The sequence below is a fragment of the Mustela putorius genome, unplaced genomic scaffold (genome assembly GCF_011764305.1).
Source record: "Mustela putorius furo isolate JIRA1106 unplaced genomic scaffold, ASM1176430v1.1 tig00000765_pilon_pilon_pilon, whole genome shotgun sequence".
Lineage (NCBI taxonomy): Eukaryota > Metazoa > Chordata > Mammalia > Carnivora > Mustelidae > Mustela > Mustela putorius.
Genome location: NW_025421470.1, coordinates 3,241,790 through 3,264,884, shown reverse-complemented (window position 1 = coordinate 3,264,884; position 23,095 = coordinate 3,241,790). Strand labels below are relative to the sequence as shown.

The following is a 23,095-nucleotide window of genomic DNA, read 5'->3' as shown; positions in this document are numbered from 1 at the left end:
GCAGGCACGGACTGGGATGGGGTTCCCTGAGGCCATGCCCCCCTTTCCAGATGGAGGACGGGAAGCCGCGATGGAAGGGTCAGCTCATAGCTCGGCCTACATCCGAACTCACTGCAACTTTAAATGGGTGAAAACCTCACAGATCCTCTCAGAGGCCGGCCCTTCTCACCTGGTCTGAGCTCACCCTTCCACGTAGAGGAAAAAAAGATTGTGGTACCAGCTTCAATACGCAGACACTAGTGGGCTGAAAACTGGCCCCCCAAAATAGGAGGCCCCGGTTCCTGGAACCTGTGAATGTTCTCTTATGAGGAAGAAGCATCTTTGCCCAAAGGCTGAGCTAAAGGTCTTGATGGGGAATACCCCATGTGCCCTAAATCCAATCACAGCTGCCCCTAGGAGAGACAAGCACGGTGTCTGATCCACCCGGAAGAGGAGAGACCACGGACACACAGAGGAGGAGGCCCCGTGAGTGTCGGGGCAGGCTGGAGTGTCTCAGCCAAGGTCAAGGACTGCTGGGGCCTCAGGAGCGGAGAGAGACAGGAAGGATCTCTCCCTCAAAGCTCAGAGGCAGCGGCCCTGCTGACACCATGATTTTGGAATCCTAGCCTCCAAACTCCATGACTGCATGGCTTTTGCTTGAAGTCCCAGGTGGTGATGCTTTGCTACAGGAGCCCTGGGACCTCTCACATTTAAAGAGGCAATGCGGTCCTGGTGTCCCCGAGGCCCCAGGAGTGAGGCTTTTCCAGTCCCCGAGGACCTTGCCTTTTATCTCAATAGTCCTATCTCAAAGCTCTGCATTTCAAAGTTCAAATGCTCTCAGCTCCTTGCGGAAGAGAATGCTCTAAGTTCAGAACCTCCACCCGATGCATCAGTACTGACAATGGAAATCGTGAGGAAGCAGATTCAAACTGGGAGCCCACGTGTGTCCTGCAATCTGCCTGCAGGTCAGCCCTTGACAGGGGCAGGGGCTAAGCTATGGTAAAATTCATTCCCCTGGGGAAAGGCAACCTGGCGCCCATAGGCATCAGCCGCCCTTCACGACTGCAAGACAATGAGGCAAACTTCCCTTTGGGGCTCTGTCCGTCAAGGGGCATTCGTCCCCAGCACCGCCGAGCTGCACACTGTAGGAAGACACCGTCATAATCTTTCCTTTGCCTTGATCCTGTGTCCATTGCGGAGAACTGGCCCCAAGGCACCAAGAATCTGCACGTGGAGATTTGGAAGTTTCCACAGGCTCACACATATTTTCGTGCACACATCCGAGTGCAGTCAGACCGTCTACATCGCCTAGAGGGCTGTGGACTCCTCAAGAGACGGGAGGGTCTGGCAGGAGCTACCTGGGATGCTGGCCCAACAAACCCTGGGAGGCGGGCGACCTTGGTGCCCACCTCCTTCTCAGCATTTCCCCGCTGCTTCCCAACACATGGTCCCACTTCAGGTCCCACCTGCCAACGAGCTCAGGGCCCTCCTGGCTCCGCCCCGTGAGCAGAATCAAACCCGAAAGGGAATGGTCAGGAGCACTGCCTGAGTCCGGAGGTCTTGCTGCCCCCACAGGGACCTGGGAGTCAACGTATCTGCATTTTCCCCTCTAGATTTTAGGGGAGTCAGAGCGGGGCTGGGGCTCACGAGGGACTCCACGCTGAGGAAGGCCACGTCTTACCACCTCCCTTCCTTACGCCGCCCAGTAGCAAAAACACACAAAGTCCCAGCTCTTCACTTTCACGCTAAGCCCAGCCTCAAAGAGCTGTAGAGGCCAAAGACAGGGAGAGGGAGCGAAGGCTCTACTTAGGGAGAAGGAGCTGGGCAGGGGCGAGCAGACCGGCAGCTAGAGCTGCCTCCTACCCAGATGCCCATTCCAGCCGTCCCTGATGAGGTTGGTCCAGCCATCCCTGGTTACCGGAACCCATCCATGCCGGTGACCTTGGCCTGTCCGTCTTAGTGACCTTGGCTCCAGGGATGACCAAGTTCCATGTCCAACCTGAAGTCCCCCCAGCCCACCTCCCATGGCACATACTGTCAGTTCTGTATCCCAACCTCTTCTATGACTCGTCTTTCCATGTTTGTCCCTTGGTACCCGTGAGAGCCGAAGCTCCCTTACTGGGGAGTCTGTGACTCCCAAGTTCTGACAGGCATGTTGCCAGTATGCTGGGCCCCCAGGACACTAACAATAGTATCTATATAGAAAGAAAATATGTAATATCTATTATATGATAATGTGTGGATATAAAAAATGTCCTAAGAAGTAACTATGGAGGGATGCTCTGGTCTGAGTGTTTGTGTCCCCCCCCAAAATTCATGTTGAAATCCCAAGCACCAATGTACTAGCATTAGGAGGTGGGGGCTCGGAGAGGTGGGTTGGTCAGGAGGGTGGAACCTCCATGATGGGGTTAGTGCCCTTCTGAAAGGGACCCCACGGACTCCCTTGCCCCTTCTACCCTGTGAGGCCCCAACAAGAAGTTGGCCCAGAAGAGGGCCCTCGCCCAAGCATGTAGGCACCCTGATCTCAGATTTCCAGGCTTCAGAACTGTTAGAAAGAGATGTCTGTTGGTTATGAGCCCCCAGGCTGTGGCGTCCTGTTACAGCTGCCCAGAAGGACTAGGACAGGAGTAAGGACTTGGAAGACATGGAAAGGTAGGAAAGTGGACGTGCTCTGTATGGTATGGGCTGTTCCTACTGCTTTTCATCTCCTTGGTAGTGTTATAATGCCCAGGAAATAAAAAGTTGCTAGAAATTGAAGAGATTTCTACCTGCAATTCCTAACCTTCTTTCATTGCAATGATTTTGGTGAAATGGGCTGTAGCCACTGAGGCAGGAAGAAAGAGGTCCATTTTCTCGGCCACCGTGGGATGGCAGGGAGAGGTGCCCACTGAGAAAGTCTAAGAATGCAGATGTAAAAATGCATGTGTCTTTCCTTCCATCATCTCAGGCCACGATAGCGAGAAGGAGTGTTTTGGTGGTGCGCCATGGGGAGAGAGTGGACCAAATCTTCGGGAAGTCGTGGCTACAGCAGTGCTCCACTCCAGATGGTAGGTAGCATCCTGACAGAATTGAAGCCCAGAAAGAAGGTAGAGCTAACAAATGGCATCCCTCCTCAACTTCCTGAGGCCGTTCTCCTGTGGTACCATTCTTGAGAGTGACTGTGTAGAGATAGTATGTGTGGGAGGGGTGCCACATCTTTCTTGGTGGGACGTATACTTATACCCTGAGTGTGCTCGCTGTCTGGGAGTATCTTACCTCACATGCTGTGTGGGAGGTGGAGGAATGGCTGCCAACAGTAAGCAATCTGCCGGTGTGACCCGTGGATGGTCGTCTTTCTTCTGGACGCACACATGGTAGTTGGCTGGTGGGCAGCATTGACTCAAGAGGATTGAGGTCTCTGTGCCGTGCGGTCTCTGAACCCTCAGCTGCTGGAACAACCCTATCTCACAGGCTCGTTGCTGTATCTCTCTGAGTGACTCTTCACTGCTGTGGTCATTTCCCTACAATGTTTAACTGTGCTGCTCAATGGACAGATGTATTTTGAACATGCATCTTGTGTACCCCAAGGTCACCCCCCAGAACACCAAGAACTAAGGACAGGGCTTGTAAATGCAGCCCACCCACTAACAGTCTCTACTAGTGACCCGCATCTGTACCCACGCACACCCCTTAACGGAAAGCCCAGCATGTCATGATTTCAAAGCCACAGATAACTGTATAAATGAAGATATTGAATGAACCTAGGTTCACAGTACCTGGGCTAGCTAAGCTCTTTTGGAATTCCTCCGGGAGCCCAGCGGGCTGAGAAGAGGGGGAAATGCTTAGGGAAAACCATTGGTAGATGACCAGCACACACCGGGAAAATTCTGAGCAGATTACATCATGACCGAACATATCTGCAGGACCCATGGAAGGGATGTGGCAGTTGTCTCTATCAAACAAGATGGATCAGAGACCCCGGCGAGAAACCACAGGATGGTCAGTGGCTGTGGATAGGTTGGCATTCACACCAGCAGTTAGAAGAAACGTTCTTGTAAGACCACAATGACTGAGACCACGGACTGAAATGGCCCCTGACGTCAGTGTGCGAGTGGCGGTGTTGGTGTGAGGACCAGCCCAAGCCAACCAGCTCCAAAACCAGGGACCAGACATCATGAAAAGAGAAAAGGTATTGGTCATCCAAACAAAAGCCCAGGTCACCTACAGGGGAAAGGGCTTTAAAGGTGCTGGAGAGCCCCAGCCTGAAGGAGGCTCCTGGTGGCTCTTTGCACTAGGCAGAGTGGCCCTGCAGTGAATACTGATGGTCTTATTTGTCCAAATTCTGCACATCATGCTACAATGGGGTGTCTGGGGGAGCGAGCGGTCAGCCTCTCCTCTGACCCTTCTCATTCAGCTCACTTCTGGGCCAAATTCCCACACCTCATGCAGCCCCTCGTTTCTCAATGCTGTTGGCCAGGTCACCCCCACATCTGAAAGGTTCTTCAGCACCAGAACCTAACGTTGCACCAAAGCCTTGTCTTCTTCTGAGCTCTGCTCCCCAACTCGCACAGACAGCATCAACAAGGACAAGGGACCGACGCGGAAGCAGGTCGACCTTTTGTGATCACAGATGCCTTTGAGAAGACAACACAGTCAGTGGATCTTCTCTTGGAAAAAACGAAAACCAAAAAAACAAATTCTGCTTTTCCCAGTGAATACAACATGTATTTGGTATTTAAAGAAGGCCTTTCTTCAAACAATGTCTCTGCCAATGGATATTCCAGCGAGGGAACTTCCAGGAAAATCGTGCACGGAACTGGAAAACCAAGGCATTGAAAGCAGCAGGCTGCCTCCCTTGTTTGTGAAGGGCTGGGAGGCTGTGAGCAGGGCTGGGCTGGCACGATCCGGCAGAGCATGTGACAGGCCCTGCCCCCAATGTACAGCAGGTTTCAGGAAAGGCAGCTTGGCTGTGGGAACTTGCTGGCAGCCGAGAGGTTTGAGGCTGCTTGGGAGAACGTGAGGGCTGGACATGGCGCCATGCTCTCTGCAGGAATGATGGATAATTCAGTACGAGATGAGGCCCGCCACTTGGACTCTTACCCTGAGCCAGGCCCTGGGACCCAGGCGATATCTCCGAGACTCACTGTAACAGCTCTATCACTTCCCCCTTTTACTGATAAGGCAGATTAAGTCCATTGCCTCTAATCACACAGTTAGCAATCCGTGGGGGCAGGGTTTGCACCAGACTGTCAGGTCGTAGAGCTCAAGGTCGAACTCTTCACAGTCTCTACACAGAGGGTGGGAGGAGTCCTCGCAGGTCCTCCTGATTTCCAGGTGCACCCCAGCAATCGGCTGAATAATGCAGAATGCAAGAGCACTCAGCCGTGGGTCCTCCACCCCCGGAGACAATATAGCACACTGCCGGCTATGGGGACACGCAGAATCTCACGTCTGTAATTGGTGCCAACTTGGGATCCCCATCAAGTTAAGCTCAGCCAGGAATGGAGACACTCCATTCTTAGTCAGGAGAATTGCATGACTGAACCTTTGTGAGAGGTCATCAGGGGACAAAGAGGGTCTCACGTTTCCTGAGGTGAAAACCTGTGTTTTCTGTATTTGAGGAAATGCGTGCGTCAACTTCTCTCCAATGGAATCCACATCACAGAGCCCATTCCAGAAAAAACACAGCTGGTGACAATTTAAGGGATAACCCCGCTTCCAATACGGGTCTCTATCTTGGGGGTTTTAAAGATGCGCTAAGTTGGGGACCTGAACTCCTGGTGCTTATTCTTGCTTCAGGGAAATACTACCGGCCAGACCTCAACTTCCCTTACAGCCTGCCCAGAAGGAGAAACGGAATCAAAGACTTTGAGAACGACCCGCCCTTATCATCGTGTGGAATATTCCAGTCCAGGATGGCAGGTACGTGTGGGGACAGTTGCCGTGATCACAGCAGCGGTTATCACTGAGCCCTCACTACACGCCCTCTCCGCTGAGGAGGACGCCGAGGCAGGGCTCCGTTGGCCACATAACCAAGTGCCAACACGGAGTGACTTCTCCAACAGGGACGCGTTCTCTCTCGGTTCTGGAAGCCAGAAGTCCGAGTTCTTCCTGCGGCCATGAGGGCATCTGCTCCAGGCCCGTCCCCGTGGCGCATAGACACATCCCTCTGTCCCCACTGTCTCTGTGTCCAAACTCCCCCTTTTTACAAGGACACCAGTCAGAATGAACTAGACCCCCCCCCCCGCCAGCAGCCCCATTGTGCCTTGGCCATGGTTATGAAGGCACCATGCCCGAGGAAGGTCACACTCAAGGACCTGGGGGTCAGGACCCCAGCATATGATTTGGGGGACACAGTCCAGCCTGTGACACCTTCCTCTGTAGCCTCACTGGCCTTGGCACTGTGCATATATCCTACTGAAAAGACCCCTTCTTTCCCAAGGACCAGGCTGTCTGGTTTTGTGAGAGGCAACGGGACTCCCAGGCTTGTCCTCCCACGAGCCTCGGGCAGCGTTGAGTTCCCCGTTGCTGCAGCAACGCGACCTTGAAGCCGCACGCTCCTGCCGGCTCACGGTTCCCTGAGGCCGACGCTCAGGCACGGCGAGGCTGGGTTCTCTGCTCAGGATCTCACAGCCCGAAAGCCAGGTGTCCGCCGGGATAAGTGCCCATTGGGGGCCTCTCGGGAGCAATTCCAGTTTCTCCCAAAAGGCTGTTGGGGGGATTCTGTTCCCTGCGGTTGGAGGACTGAAGCCCTCATTCCCTTGCTGGCTATCTGCCAAGGTCCATGCTCGGCTCCCACGCCCCCAACATTCCCGGCCATGTGGTCCTCTCCATCTCTGAAGCCAGCAGTAGGAATCGCTTGCATGTCGAATCCCAGGACTCTTGAGAGAGAGAGAGAGAGAGAGAGCGCAGGGGGGGAAGTGGGACAGAGGGAGGGGGAGAGGGAAAAACCTCAGCAGGCTCTGTGTTCAGTGTGGAGCCCGATGTGGGTGGGGATCGATCTCACAGCCCCGAGATCACCACCTGAGCAGAAACCAAGAGTCAGACCTTAACCGACGGAGCCCCTCAGGCACTCGAATCCCCATCCCTCTGAATCTCTCTGACTCGTTTCTCCGACAGCTGGAGACAAATCTCTGCTTTTAAAGGGCTCTCCTGAATAGGTCAGGCCCACCTGACCCCCTTCTGCCGCATGACACAGCACAGTCCCAGGAGGGCCACTTCATGTCCCCACGGCTTCCAGCCACACTCAAGGGGGTGATATAGGCATGTGCCCCAGGGGTGGGGATCTCGGGGCCCCTGAAGACCCTGCCTCCCTCAGGTACTGAGCCACCCATCGGAGGCCACGGTTACAAGGAGGCATTTCTGCACCTGCTGTTTTCCAGGGGAAGCACTACTGGACAGTGGCATCAGAGTGACCGCCGCCTTCACCTCCCCGGCCCTCCGCTGTGTGCAGACAGCCAGACACATCCTGGAAGGTGGGTGAGAACCACAGGGAGGTGCTGCTGTAGCCCTGCCCTCAGGGCTGTTCTCCAAGGGGAGAGGGAAGTGGGCAGGGCAAGAATTGGGTGAGGGGCGGTGAATGGCCACGGAAGTCGTAAGATGGTCATGGAGCAGCCCTCTAAGAGCATTAACACGCACTGAGCCCCCCACATTTCTGAAATGCCAGGATTGTAACTGAGTGCCAGGAGCCTGTCATCACGCTGTCCACCTTCAGCCTACGTCCACCACATGTTAAAAAAAAAAGTCCGAGGAGGAACGTTCAGAAACCCAGAGAGCTGAGAATGACCATGGTCCCTTCTGAGCCCAAGCCCAGGACTCTTGCCAGGGCAAGGGGATGGGCACCCGGGAGCTGTCCAGCACCATCGAAGGCTGATGTCTCTCAGGAAGCCACGGGCAGACCTTTAGCAGCTTCTGCCAAAGAAGGGCAGCCTGTGTGGGGACCTTGGTTCTGCATCTCCCACTGAACCCCTGCCCTCCTTGTATGGGGTGGGGGGGCGTGTGGTGTAGGTCGTGGTGCGGGAGCACAGGTCGAGCACAGCGATCGGACGGAGGGCAGAGCTCGTGGACACAGATGCAGCAGGGTGCCAAGGCGGGGGAGGGCTTGCCTCCACGTTCTCAGAGACAGAGGGAGTCAGGCCACCAGCTGAAAGTGAGGAAGGGAAGGCCTCCTGGAGGTTTGGGGACACACAGAAGGTATGACACGCCCATCAGAGAGAGGGGCCAGGTCATGGCGGGGAGATAGAGGTTGGCCGCTGGACAGCATGGAGCGCCCACTGAGGCCCACTGAGGCCCACTGAGGCCCACTGAGGCCGAGAGCATGAGTTTGCACTGAGACCCGCCCACCGACTGGGCCCGGGGCTTTCCTGCAGGTGCAGACACGGAGGAGCAGGGGAACAGCTCGCTCTCACGACGGGTGGGCTTGAGAAGCGGGATAAAAAGTTCTCCAAAATGGTCCCTGGTGGAGGTAACAACAGTGTCTCCAATGTGGTCTCTCGGGGACTCGTGGTCTACGCGCAGAACATCTTTACTGTTATCGTGATGCCTGATAAAGGCACCAGTTCATTCACCCTGGGTCCCTTCAGAGAAAGGAGGGCACTCGGCCTTCGTCCTGGGTCCTGGAACATGACTGATCTGCTTCCCGACAAGCGTCTGAGATGCTAACCTGCTGTCCTTAATTGCAACACCGTGTCAGTGGCTGTCTGGAGGGACCATTTCCCAAAGGGTGACCCACAGGGCCAGGGGCTGCCCAATGGCTCCACAGATGGAGTGACCAAGCCCACTGAGGCACTTCTCCTACTGCTCCTTCACGTGACCTGCACACAGTGGACACGGGCCCTCCAAGGGCTGGCGAGAGGCCGCAGCCGGGCTAGACCCTGTAACTCCCTTTTCTCCACATGCTTTGGCACAGGGACCGGTTCCACGGACCTGGAATGCGTTTTGGGAACTGATTTTATTTCCAGCATTTGAGCGGAATGACATTTGCTTCCTTGCAAACAAAAACACGCAGGGATGCCCTTCTGCCGCAGGTGTCCTCTTAGCTGAGGGACACAGCGCTTGGGAAGGCTAGGTGGGGGAGTCCGGGTGTTCCAAGAGACAGCTTCCTCTGCCTTCACCTTCTGCTCGGTCTGGGGTCTTTGTCGGGATGGGGCCTCGGCGGGACCAGTGTGCTCCTCCCCTGGCTGCGTCTTCCCGGGACCATCGGGTTGGCCATGGGGTGTGCTCTCGCTCTTGACCAAGGACCAGACCCAGGGCTGGTCCGGCTGCAGGGCTGTGTTGGACCATCAGAGTGAGTGCCAGGGTGAGCCCGCTGCCGGTAGAGCCCCCAGCCCCGGTCCCTTCCCGACAGACGGCCATCAGCGCACCTCAGTCACCTCCCAAACACCCAGTGGTTTTTGACTCAGAAAAAGCACGGCTATGAGTAATCACAGAACAGTATTTGCAAAGGGGAAAACAATTTTTAAGGATGTTTTCTGAGAATGACAAACGCTTGTGTTCCAACTCAGAGCTCAAACTGGAGAAGAGAATCAAGATCAGAGTGGAACCCGGGATCTTCGAGTGGACAAAGTGGGAGTCGGGCAAAACCACCCCGGCTCTCATGACCCTGGACGAGCTGAAAGAGGCGAACTTCAACGTCAGCACGGAGTACAGGTACGCCCGTCCTCTCGCCTTCTGCGGGGGCGGGGGGCTTCTCTAGCTCCTGCTCAAGAAGTATTCCTGACACCTGTTAAAGACAGTAAGCAAGACGGATTTGGGGAGACGGCTGCCCTGGGGGTTGTCACGGGGGAACAAGACAGGACTCCGCTCCGAACGGCAAGGACAGTGGGGGGGGGGGGGGGGGGGGGGTGGGGGGGGGGGGGGGGAGGGGGGGCGGTTCTCCATACACTGTCCTAGCAGCGGCTGGCTGAACGCGGGCCGGAGTGACCGGACATCACCTGGGGGAATGGGACATGCGGGGGTCACTCAGCTATCATGGGGGAGCCCGTGTCACCATGTTAGTAAGAGTCTTGCTAAAACTGACTCTGCACAGTTGGACACGGACGCCCAGCGGTCGGCCTCGAGAGCTGGAGGAGCCTGGCTAGGGCGCGTGGTCAAGGAGACAAGTTTTGTCGTTCTCTGCTTGTGGCCGACTCTTTGCCATCACAAAACCCTCTGGTGTTCAGTGAGGGCGCTTGTTGGAGATTGGACGTCAGCCTTTCGCTGGTTGGGGACCATGAGCAGCCTTGAGGCAGGGCTGTCCTGCAAGGGCGGCTCCTTCTCCCTCTGACCACACAGCGAGCAGGCCAGCATGGCAGGGTCCTCTCTCCCGTCCTCAGGCCTGCGTTTCCCCTCGCCTCCCTCCTGCCGGCCGAGAGTTACGACGAGTACGTGGAGAGGTGTGCGGTGAGTGTGGGACGGATTGTGAGCGCCTGCCCGCGGGATGGTAAGTGCCTCCCCTGCCCCCTTCCTCCATTCCGGGGGATGGGCAGCCCCCCGGGGGTTGGGGTCTTACTCCTGGGGTGGAGACTGGCGGTTATCGTGAACCTAGGAGTGTCCCCTCCTCTCCCACCCCCACCCCAATCAGCATGTCATACGGCCGCGTCTACAGGAACAGGGGTGCATAAACACATCTCCCCCCGGGTCCCCAATTCTGAGACTGAGAGCCGATGGGGCCCAGGACAGCCTGTCACCACAGGCCATGCACGTCTCCTTCCTGGGAAACAAGAGACCAAGGATGGAGGACCAGAGGTCAGGCCACATTTGAATGCCGATCGGCACAAACATCTGTATGCAGACACGGCTGATACCCTCAGAAAAATGCGAATGTGGGAATCGCCTGAGAGATTGAGCGGGTCCTGTGAGGTGGGACAGGGGCGGATTGGGTGTGGGAGGGTGAGAAGTCCTCACAGGCAGGGGCCACCCTGGGTAGAGCCTGAAATACCACGACATCGGGGACAGGGGGGAGGGGCAGGGGAGAGTCCCAGCGGCGCACGAAGCACAAATGTCAGGCCGTTGCGGCTCCGGCAGGCGTGAGGCCCCCCTTGGGGCCTCTTTGGGCTTCTCTGAACATGTCTGTAGTAAAAAGCTAAAAACTAAGCATTTAAATATATAGCTTAGCGAGGGTGTGCAGAACACCGTGCAATGTCAGACGCCCAGTGAGACACCGCGGGGGAGATCCGCGTGAGGAAGCGCGTGGTCGACCCTCAAGGGCTTTGAGTGCTGCTGGGGAAGGTGTGCAGCATCTGGAGCATTACGGGTTTTGAATTACACCAAGAAGAGTCCCGGAGGTGTTAAGGGGCCAGCAGACCCCCTCCCTGGCCGGGGTCCTTTCGTCCTTCATCCCAGAGACCTGGGATGGAGATGTATGCGGGCGGGGGACGACCATCTCTGCTCTCCGGGAAGAGCTGAGCCGCTGGCCTCCCCGAGAGTCTCTGGTGCACAGGGGGACACGCTCCCAAACATCCTGCAGGAAGAGCCCCAACCTTGCCTCCCCAGCCCCCAGACACGCTGGCACGAAGCTCCTTTATGTTGGCTATTCCGACCAACCGGCCTCCTGGGAAGCTACTTTTGTAAACCACACCCTAGTGACATTTAATCAATGACCAAAGCCCTGTCCTCACATTGACTGCCACAGAGCACCGAAGGACGGAAGATGACTTCAGAGCCTTCCACTGCACAGTAGGTCCCTCCTCAGCCCACTGCTTACCAGCCGTTCATGTCAAGCCTCTGTTCTGAGCTGAAATTCAGAGGCCATGGGAGGCTCCGCCCTTCTGAGGAGCCCCTACAGGGGTGAGGCCTTCGGAAATGGGGATGGAGATCTGCTTTATCAGCTCCCGCTCCCACTGAACACCACCATCTATGTGCTGTTCACTGCAGGGAACACAGCCCGTCGTCCACGGGGCCACACGTGTGGCAGAGACTGAGTCATGGGACAAGCAGGGTTTGGAAGGCAAACAGTGCCCCAGAGGCAGAGTGTGAGCAAGGCAGGAGGGTGGCCTGTGTGGCAAGCCACGGAGGAGGAATGAGAAATCCAGGTTGGCTGGAGGGTGAAAGCCAACACCTACCAGTCCCCGGGCAGGGAGCCCTCCACGGACGTCATCTGTTAACTGCTCACCTTCCTGTGCCGTCTGTGACGTCACTGCCACGTACCGCTCACGACGCTGAAGCTCCGAGGGCTGGAGCACGTGTGTCCAAGTCGCCCACGTGCTGAGGGCACAGGCCGAGTCCAAGCTGCGCGTGCACCTCCTGGACGGCACCGGGCTGCACTGTGACTTGGGAAACCAAAGATGCGTGAGTGGAATGAACAGGAAATAACACAGGAGGGCTTTGGTCCTGCTGGAGAATGACAGTCGTGTTAGGAGGCAGCATGAGCGGGTTGTTCTGTGTCAGCCACAGCCCTCTGGGGAAGCCCGTCACCTGCCTCCCCCCTGCAGGTGAGTCTGGGGGTCTGGCCAGGGCACCTCCCGGACTTTCCCGGCTGGGCCAGCTCTCCCCTGCTGGGCTTCGTCCTCGAGTCAGTCACGCTGCCGGCAGGAGACACGCTGCACCTGTGGACTCGGAAGGTTCCTATCGAAGTGAGAGGCATCAGCGGGCTCATGGTGGCCAACCGGCTGATGATTCTCTAGCTAAGAGACCCAGCCTGGGCGGCAGCCACCACAACATCCTGCCAGAAGTGGGGACCTGAATCACGGCACAGTCCCATCCCCGAAGCCCACGGCAGGTGCCGCCCCAGACTGTGAATGTGATGCCCCACAGACGAAGCACACATGGCTCTGCCACGCCGCTTCCTCCCCGGGCTCTCTCAGGCTGCATGCACCTTGAGGTGGCTCCCCCCAGTAACGCTGGGGACATTCTTCTAGTAGAAGGCACTCTCCGTGCCCCCTCTGACCCCGAGTGTGCTTTCCCCTACAGCAGGCGTCATCCTGATTGTGAGCCATGGCTCGGCGCTGGACTCTTGCACGCGCCCGCTCCTTGGGCTGCCACCCCGGGACAGTGGAGACTTCGCCCAGTTAGTGAGAAAGGTACGTGCCTGCCCCTGAAGAGATTCAGGCCATGAAGTCAAGCCCCGGAGCCCACAGGCTCATCACACTTCCTTCTCAGAAGGAAAACAGGGTCCAGGCCACCCAGGGCAGCAGGGACCACCCCGCCTGCCCCTTCTCCTGAGGGTGGGCACACCTGCTCTTCTGCACAGGGCAGCCCTGGGCAGGGACTGATGCCCTCATCACTAGGGCAACTTTGGCCATTTTCTGCCCACATTGCTATCATTATATATTGTTATTATTACAAAAACTAAGATACGGTAATGCCGTGCAGCTCCGGTAGTGGGGACGAATGGTCCAGCGGGGAGTAAGCCATGTGGACACCAAGAGAAAGAGCGAAGGCTGGCCTGGCTTGTTCTGGGAGCCCAGGGGTGGGGGTGGGGGGCAGGAGGACAGAAAGGAATCCCACCCTCTTCCTTTGGAGTCAGCCTGCCATGGACCCCACAGGACTCTCTGTAGCCCGAGTTCCTGGGGCTGGACTGGGGCTCTGCAAACACTCGTAGGTAACCAACATGTAGAGAAGGACCGTGGGTACCGGGACTGTGCTGGGGCTCTGCAAACACTTGTAGGCAACCAATATGTAAAGAAGGACAGTGGGTACTGGGGCTGGGCTGGGGCTCTGCAAACACTTGGAGGTAGCCAACATGTAGAGAAGGACCATGGCTGCCAGGGCTGGGCTGGGGCTCTGCAAACACTTGCAGGTAGCCAACTTGTAGAGAAGGACCATGGCTGCCAGGGCTGGGCTGGGGCTCTGCAAACACTTACAGGTAACCAACACGTAGAGAAGGACAGTGGGTACCTTGCACCTGCCTGTTGACCATCACTCAGATGGTCACCCAGAGGCAGCTTTATCTATTGGTAAGATGAGCCCAAGCAGGCAAACTGGGGCTCAAACCCACCCCTGCTCTGACCTGGAAGATCTACTCAGAGCTAGACTTGCCCCCCATCCATGGCCTTTCCATCAAATGAATCAGTTGACCGATGACCTTGAGGCTAGGAGTGCAGTGTGTGGACAATACCTGTGATGGGAGATGGGTCCCTGAGCCGGTTCCTTGGTGCGAAATTGTCACAGGACCGTGAGCAGCCACAGCTTGGCCCCAGAGGAGCAGACCCCAGGACCCCCCTGTCAGCACCAGCTCTGAGCCTGTGCAAAGTCCCCGGCTTTCAGAGCCCGCCCTGCCCACCTGGGAGAGCCCAGTCAAGCCCGGTCCTCCCTTGCGGTGGGGGTGGTCAGAGAGCTCTCCCTGCGTGCACCTTCTCTCTTCTCGTTCAGTGCCCTCTGGACCCGTGTGAACGCATGCATCTCCTCCAAAGTGTCTCCAAGGTGGGGTTTCCCAACAGCGACCCAGACATCCCCAAGCCCTCTGGGTCCTGGGCCCCTCGTGGACTGCTTGAGCCTGCCCACCGTGCTGGATGACAAAGCAGTTTCCTGGGGCTCCTCCTGGTGGCCCCTGCACCCCCTTTCCCCAAGCATTGCTCTTGCAGATGTCACCGTCTCCCTCCCCGTCCTCCCGTGCTGCCTCCCGATCCTACACCTTTGCAGGCTGTCCTGGGGCTCCAGGCCCCCCACACAACGGCCGGTAGCTGACAGAGCCGCAGGTTTGGTGCTATTCCAAAACCCCACTGTCTCCGCGGCCAGATTCCCACCCACTCCCCTGAGCCTCGGCCTCCCCTTCTCAAGACAACAGCCTTGAACTTCCAAATTCCCGTGACCTTCTCATCCTGAGACTTTGGTGTCCGCCCCACCCCCTCCCCAATGGCTGGACTTGCCTGCATGTATCAGACATTTACTAAGGGGCTCTGGGGACCACAGGCCTTCAGATCAAGGACAGATGGAAGCAGGCCCTTCACAACCCTCCCCTAGCCCAGGGCACTGTGCTGCCCCACACGTACACTCACATGTGCACACGTGTGCTCACATACATGTATGCACACATACACACATGCGTGCACACATGTACACACCCACATATGTGCCCACGTACACATATGTGCACGGAGTGCATGCGTGCCTACACCCGCGGACCTACATGCACATGCGCACGCACACACACGCCAGGTCTAACCAGGACAGAGTTGTCCTGTGTCAACACCAGCCTCCATGGGGAACCCCCGTGGGTTGACATTTCTGCAAACTTTCTCTCATTGAGGAATTTCTAAGCATCCAAATGGAGGGGAAAGGGGAAAGCAAAACATGCAAACAAACCCAAAAAAAGCCTTAAAATCTACACAAACGCTTTGCAGAAGAAGGCGTTGGGGTCTAATTCACTTCCCTGGGCCCTGAAAACCATGCCAGCACCTTCTCGTGATGCCGAATTTGAGTCCTCAGCCTGGGCGCTGCTGAGCTCCGGGGCAAGGTGCTTCCGCAGTGGAGGGCCCCGGGCCCCGGGCCCCTGTGCCCATTGGACATTAGTAGGGTCCCGGCCTCTGCCCCTACCCACAGGATCCCCAGCCTGACAGCCAATAACGCAGGCATTTTCCTCATGCATGGCGGTGGGGGGCAAGGCGCCCACCCCGGACGGCTGTGTGAGACGCAGGCGCCGTGTTTGGGGCAGCGATGCCAGTGTAGACCTGGTGTAAAACCTTCATAAGCGATGGGAAACCGTCCTAGGTCCCTTCCCTGGGTATGTGCTTCTGTGAGGAGAACCGAGAGGAAGGCAAGTGGGAACTGGTGAGCCCGCCCGTGAAGACGCTGACCCACGGCTCGAACGCGGCGTTTAACTGGCGGAACTGGCTCCCGGGCAGCTAGGAGCCGCGCTCCCGTGTCCTCCGCGCCCCCCGTGGGAGCTGTAGACGCACGAGATGCACTTTTGGACCCCCGGATGCTGGCCACCTGCTGTCGCCCGTGCAGCAGCCACCCATGCAGCCCTGGTAACTGTGAACCCACCATGTGGTCGGGACGGAAGGAGCCACAGTGACCCACCACGGAGCACTGGAAGGACACACCCACTTTGTTTCCTGTGTTCTGATGTGGTGGGCTCCCTGCCCTGTTCCTCGTTCCGTGCCAGTCATTTGGTGGCTCCGTCCACACAGGCCGAATGGGGTCTGATACTCAATAAAATGGAACAGGAAACCACCCGCCAGCTTGAAGGCGTGGAGCCGCGGCTCGGGGTCCCCTCCCCGGGTATGAGTTTCCCACATCACCACGGAGTGGCAATTGGGGACGACACAAATTTTTGATCACACGTGCACAGATTAGTTCTGTTACAGCTCTGGGGGTCAGGATTTCTGAGACAGGTCAGCAGGCGGCATTCCTCCCAGAGGCTTTTGGGGAGGCCCCGGAGGTGGGGGGTGTCCCCTTGCCTCCCCCCTCCCTGCAGAGGCACCTGCTGTCCCCGCCCCCTGAGATCTGCAGACAGCAGCATCTTCAAGCCCCGCCCCCACCCCGCCCCTCCACTTCCACGGCCCCTTCCCCTTCTGCCTCGGACCTGTCCCAGTTTTATAAGGTCCCTTGGGATTACAGAGGGCCGGCCCGACAGTCCAGGATGGTCTCCCCTCTCAGGATCCACAACTTACACCGTCTGCAGGGTCCCCTTTGCCCTGGAAGGGACAAGGTCACAGATCTGGGATTCAGATGTCGACGGTTTGGGGGACACTGTCCACCCTCCACACCCCACACATCCGGCCGCTTGTCCCGGAGCCCCAGTACGAGGATGTGAGACCCTCTCTCAGTTCACTCCTTCGCCAGATTCCCCTTTTCTCTGTTTTGGTCAAGAGGAAGGGGAGGTGGCTTTGCAAACAGGGGGACCCTGTCCCGCCCTGACTCACAGGAGAGACCCACCACCACCACGGGGACCCCTGCCCGGAAGCAGCCAATCCAGTGATGTCTCTGACAGTCCGGCCGGTGGCCCGGGTGGGGGATGGGCGTCCCCCCGCGGTGTCCTCTCCCCCATCCCCCACGGGGCACACCTGTCCCCACCACCAATGCATTCGGTGTCCCAAACGAAGTCCCGCCGTGGCACCGTGACCCCGACTGGCCTTCCTCCTCTCCCACCGTGTTCCAGTTCCGGTGCTCGGGACCCCGGTTGACCGGTGTCTGGCCTTTCACAAAGCAAAGAGGGAAGCTGGCGGGACGTGCCGGCCCCGTCCCCGGATCTCCCCTGAGATCTCCCAGGCGAGGCTCCCAGTCCGTGGAGCTCTTGAGGAACAGAGAGGGTGGCCCCCGGAACCCGGACGGGGAAGCAGCCACGTCACAAAGAACACACAGGCCACACAAAAGGCTCTTCGCTTTGCGGTCCTGCCGTATCTCCCGAGAAACACATCAAGATGTTTGTCGCTTATTTTATTTCACTTGTGACCTTGTCTTCCTGTGTCAACATGAAGATGTTTGCAGCTGGCCAAGAGCAGAGGGCAGAGGGCCGCTTGCTCACGGGCCGCTCCCACCCCTGGCCTCCAGCACAAGAGTCTTGAGGGGGGAGCCCTGCACGCCTCCCAGAGGGCACCGACCAGAAAGCAAACGGGCCCCCAAGACGGGGAGGGCAGCACCTGCTGCAAAGTCCTCACCTGCCTGGACCGCTGCCCGCGGTCAGGAGGAAATCTTTCCTTGTCCTCCCCCACAGATAGCCTGATGCCGCCCCATGAGAATGACCCAAACCTTCACAAATCAAGCAAGCAGCGCCTTCTTTGGGGTGGTCCCGCGGTGTCTGGGTTCGCCGGGTGGGGGATGAGACTGCTGGGCCGCACGGCCCTGGGTAACCAGAGGGAGGACCATCCTCTTTGCCCGGCGGCAGGCGGGGCTTTGCAGGGACCACGAGATGGGCTTGGAGCTCAGACTCCAAGGTCCAAAGAGCAAGACACTCCGCTTTCTTTTTTCTTTTCTTTTTTAAAGATTTTTTATTTATTTTAGAGAGAGACCGGCCGAGACGGAGACGGAGAACAAGCAGGGAGGAGAGGGAGAGGCAGGCTCCCCACGGAGCAGGGAAACTCCGTTGTCTTTGAGTTCCGTCTTTCCTTCTCATTCTCGTTCTCCCCAGTCCCCCATTCTGATGCAACGGCAGGAACGCGCGGTTCCGTCCCTTTGCGCTTCCAGAATGACCTCGTTGTCCTGAGGACGGGCCCTGAGAACAGAGCCGCGCTGGAGAAAGGGCGGGACGGGCGGACGTTTATCTACGGTTGGTGCAAGTTTGCAATTAGACCCTCAAGGAGACGCCGAGACACAGACCCTAGCGCCCTCCGAGCGAGCGGGCCGCGCCGGTGCGTCCGTAGGCCTACACTGACCCCTGCTGGCGGCCTCTGGGAATGGCCTCCGTTGCCGCAGGCCCCGCGGAGCCCACCCTGGGCATCCCCAGGGCGTCCCGTGATGCGGCCGGTGTTCCTGTGAACACACGGGCCTGTGGCACCCTGAGGAAAGCCTCTCCCCCACCCACCACCAGCTCTTTCAAAAGATGGAAGGTGCTGGGGGGCCGAATGGCCTCGGGGCCGGGCAGCCAAGGGCGGGGGAGCCTGAGTCTGGTCTGACGGGGCACCTGGAGCCTCTGAGGGTCACGTGCGTGGTGACAGGTCTGGGGCCACCACCAACACCTTCTGCGTTATCCATCATAATTCCCCATGGGAGCAAGTCTTCTTTTAGAACCAAATTTGAGATTTTTATTTATTTATTTATTTATTTATTTATTTATTTATTTTGGTGCCTGGTCATGTTGGTGAATTTCATGGGCTAAATCGTGTGCCTCCCGCAAACCCGTAAGTTGAGGTTCCAGAGCCCCAGCACCTCAGAATGTAGCCTTTTTTTGGAGGTCAGGTCTCTAAGGAGGTTAAGTAAGGTCACATGAGGTCCCCAGGGCGGCCGTGATGCGATGTGACCTGTGTTCCTGTGAGATCAGGACACAGACGCGCGTAGGGAAATCCCGTGAGGACACATGTGACGGCCTCAGAGAGGACGGGAGGAGCCGGCCCTGTCCACCCCTGGACCCTGCATGACCAGCCTCCGGGCTGGGCCAAGAAACACTTCTCTCACCGTCCTTTGTCACAATAGCCCTAGGACGACACGGTGCATAAAAAACGTGGGTGTGAACACCAAAAAATACAAACCCCTGAACGGCTGAGCACCAGCCACGTCGGGTGGTTCGGCACAAGGCGTGTGGAAACGGCACCGTCGGCCGAGCCGGTTACACCCACCGCCGTGCGCCTCCTCTCCTGACCTTTTTTCCCTTTATTGTACTTATTTTTAAGTGTTAAACATCAAAGTCTGACTCCCTGTGGGCTATAGCTGGTCTGAGGGACGAAGGCAAGAACACGAGTCACGCAGCCGCCCCGTGCTCCCGCCCGGGGGAGAACACGGCTCTACGTTCCTGGGCTCCCCTGACCCCGTCCAGGTGTTCCGGGAGCCCCCAGGGGCTCGCAGGGGCTCAGTCTGGGTGACACGGGCCCAAGCTTCCCCGCGGAGCCCCGGCCCTTCTCAGCCCTCGAGTGAGGGGGCTTACTGGTGGCTTTGCCAACACGCCCATTGGAAGGAAGACCAGGTCCCCACCTGGGGTCACCACCCAGCACTCCCAGGGCCTCCTCTGCAGACCCAAGAGTCTTCTCCACCCTGAACCACCTTGTCGCCTAGCCTCAGGGGCTCACAAAACCCCACGGACAGCCGTAGCCAGAACCTCCGTCCTTCAGGAGATTCAGATCAGTCTGGAGAGCCACGGAGGCTGGGGGTGGGGGGCACAGGCTCACTCCTCCCAATGCCGAGCCCCCTCCCTCTGCTGGCACGCTGAAAGTGGGCAGCGATGCCCGGACCACAGACCTGGAGCCCCAAGAAAATCAACCAAGGTTCTAGGACCACCAGAGGAGAATCCAGTAAGTGCCTGAGCTCAAGGGTAAAAGTCAGACGTCGACAGATCTCATGTATGCCATCGGGGGATGCAACAGAAAACATCCCAAGCGCACAGCAATGACAGCAGAACAGAATACGCCCAGGGCGATGCTTAGGAGAACGCCTGAGAGCCTAAACATGCCATCGCGGGCCCAGAAGAACACGGTCTGGGTCAACAGGCATGCTGTGTCCTTGCATAGGAGGGTCTGCTGCACTGCCAGGCTGACCCCTCCCCACGTTAACCCACGAAGTGCTCATGGGGCTCCCTGGGGACCCAGCACCTGTGATCACAGCTCACTCCACAGCTGTTCGCCCCAGATTCAAACCCTCAGCACTGCTGACATCTGGGGACGGGAGCTTTTTGCTGGGGGAGGGAGAGGGGGCTGTGCTGCCCACTGTGGAGTGTTTAGCCGCACGTCTGGGCTTGACCCAGGAAGATGCCAGCAGCACGCCCCTTTGACAGTCACACTCACCAAACACGTCTCCAGATCTTGCCAAATATGTCCTGAGGAGCAAAATCGTCGCCCGTGGAGAAACCCAGATGTGTTCCCTGAGCCCTTGTGACAGGCGGTGTGGCACCGGCCCTGGGCACCCATGACAGCCCCAGTGTGCGGGGGACCCTGGCGTAGCCATTCCATACCCTCGCAGAGTAGACGCACAAATACAGGGAAGAACATCAGGTGTCTCTCTTGAGTTGAGCAGCGTGGGGCGCTCTGAAGGGCGGGGTCCTGGGACGTGAGGACCGAGGACATCCAGGCATGAACCGGGCGCCCCTCCCACCCAGATTCCAGACCTGGAAAGTGTGCCACGAACGTTAGAAGGCTCCGGGGTCCTTGGGTCCGGGGCCGGATCCCGGCACAGCAGGATGCTACAGGCAAGGAGTCTCTTCCCATACCCGCCCCCCACGTGTGCCCCACAGATGATCCACGCACACAGGGATCCGTGGAATTGCCAGAAATGGTTTCCACTGATAAAGGAGACGTTCATCAGACCATTTTGCAAAAGACTGTGCTGGGTCTCGGGAGACTTGGGTTGGTGCCCCTGTTCTGTCTCCTGCCCACGGTGACCTTGGGTGCGATCTCAGTGTGGCTTGGGTGCAGGCTGCCAGCGGGCTGAGCCTGTCCCAGCCCCCAGCCTCTGTCCCCAAGGGAGGGCTGTCTTCCAAGTACTGAGCAGCGGTGGGCTCAGCTGGAGCATGTGCAGTGTCTGCCGGTTTCCAGGGTGTAAATTCTCCCACCATGGCCGATTCTGAGCCACCTGCGTTGTGTCTTCATCGCCGATTTACAAAACGCCTGAAAATGTAGAAATCAGCCGTCGTGAGCTGATGAGCCGTCTTCAGCCCACTGCTGACAGGGGGCCTGAACACTGTTCTCTGTGTGGGGCAAGGTCACCTTTAGTGACAAGACTCTAGGACAGGCCTGCCGGCGACCACCCCAGCAGGCATGGCGGGCTCTGCCGGCCTCCAGCAAAGTGGGGGAGGAGGGAGCTTCGACAGCGTCAGGAGAAGGGAGACGAAGACCTGGAGCCCGGAGGGAAGCAGAGCTGGGGGACAGCCGGGGAAGGGCTGGGACCTGGACAGACAGTTCGATCCCGGGGTCCCTGTGAGGCTGCATCTCCTCCGCGCCCCCTGCCCGGCCGGCAATTCCGGTGCCTGGAGGGAGCCCCCCGCCTTGCCTCCCCAACCTCCCTGCTCAACAGGGTGCTCTGCCTCTCCTGGCCCCCTCGGCTCAGCCGCACCAGGAAGCCACTCGGAGCCGCTAAGAGCAAACTGACAGGCGGGCGTCCAGCTCTTAAGCCGGGCGGAATTCTGAGAGACTGAGGGGATCTTAGAGATGCCCCATCAGGAGTGTAACCAGAATCCCGCCTCGTCCAAAGGCCGCGGAACATTCCAGAGTCATTCACTGTTCACCCCCGTTTGCTTCCGAGCAAATGCCACTTCCAACTGCTGAGGACCATTTGCCCCTAAAACTTAAGCAAAATAATCACACACAGGCACACACACACGCTCGTGCACACACTCACACATGCACGTGCGCACTCACACACGCACGCACGCACACATGCACACACGCAACACACACACCGTCTTCTTAGTGAAGGCTGCAAGCACAGAAGTTCCCTAAGAAGTCATTCAGAAAATGGATGATCTGGAAATATCAGATTTCTCCTTCTCTCTGCAAAAGTGTATTTCTCTCAGGGCGCCTGGGTGGCTCCGTGGGTTAAGCCTCTGCCTTTGGGTCAGGTCATGGTCCCAGGGTCTGGGATCGAGTTCCGCATCGGGCTCTCTGCTCAGCGGGGAGTCGGCTTCCTCCTCTCTCTCTCTGTGTCTGTCTGCCTCTCTGCCTACTTGTGATCTCAGTCTGTCAAATAAATAAAATCTTTTTTAAAAAAGTGTATTTCTCTCCCCCAGGAACTCAGTGTCTTGCGCTGTGTGCCGTCCATAAGGAAGTAGAAGTTCCTTAGCGCAACAAAGCAAAGCATGACCCAAACAAGCTACGACACAAAACCTGCACAAGCCCCGAAGGAGAAAGGCCATGAAGAGCTCACTGCAGGACGACGGCGCCGCTGAGCTTAGCGACCGGCTCCGGAAAACGCGCGTGTTATTTGCCCCCAGGGGTCCTTGGGCCACTTTGCCGTCCTGGGCCTGGGCGCTGCTCAGAGGGGCTGAGTGTGTGCCCGGCTTCATCTCGTGGTGCAACACCAGGCGCCCCGGAGCGCTCTGCCCGGAGAATTGTAAGCAGCCTCGAGGAGAGGTGAGGAAACGCCGAATAAGCCTCTCCTATCCGCTTCTCTAATGCGTGGTCCGTGGGGCGTCCCCGGGAGCTTGTTAGCAATGCAGAGGCTCAGCAGAGCCCTGGTCCCTCCCCCACGCAGCTCCCGGGACCCCATCCTCAGGCGGCCCCCTGGGAGCTTGGGGCTTGGACCTTCTGAGCCTAAGTCTTTGCCGCCCAGATCCAGGCGTGGGAGGAAACCGTGTCGTTTCCCCGCAGGGAACAGGGGAGCTGCAGCAGCCGCGCGGCGTGGGCCCCTCTGTCCACGGTGACCTGCTCTGCTTTTATGTGACCGTGACGGAAGGTGTCGTGGTCTTGGGGGCAGGCCACCTGGACGGGATGTGGGGCTGCCTGGGTGGGACCCTGAGCAAACCAGGGCACTCCCTTTGGTTCGCCCCTCGGTAAAATCCCAGCCATTCTCTTCTCCTCCTCCCGATGGCCAGAAAAGAGGACCACGGGACGGAAGGACGTGCACCGGGGTGGGGCTCGGGAACAGAGAGGCTCTCCAGGAGGGGCGCACAGCCCGCCTCGGGCTTGGAGCTGAGCGG

At 58.0% G+C, this 23,095-nt stretch overlaps 1 protein-coding gene across 4 annotated transcripts in view; it reads left to right on the top strand.

Moving 5' to 3' along the window:
* Positions 1–22,777, top strand: part of UBASH3A (ubiquitin associated and SH3 domain containing A) — a 43,152-nt gene extending 20,375 nt beyond the window's left edge. The window contains exons 8-14 of one of the 4 annotated variants that reach the window (XR_006607915.1): positions 2,927–3,026; positions 5,758–5,880; positions 7,341–7,433; positions 9,462–9,606; positions 10,272–10,378; positions 12,847–14,298; positions 15,586–15,713. Coding sequence is in view for 3 of the 4 variants with exons in the window: in XM_045084439.1 (XP_044940374.1) it covers positions 2,927–3,026; positions 5,758–5,880; positions 7,341–7,433; positions 9,462–9,606; positions 10,272–10,378; positions 12,847–12,956; positions 15,586–15,723 (816 nt within the window). In the remaining variant the exon portion in view is untranslated. Of the gene's footprint in view, positions 1–2,926; positions 3,027–5,757; positions 5,881–7,340; positions 7,434–9,461; positions 9,607–10,271; positions 10,379–12,846; positions 14,299–15,585; positions 16,051–22,186 lie in introns of those variants that run through there. The other 3 variants (XM_045084440.1, XM_045084439.1, XM_045084441.1) reach the window with 3 other exon arrangements.
* Positions 22,778–23,095: the final 318 nt, after the last annotated feature.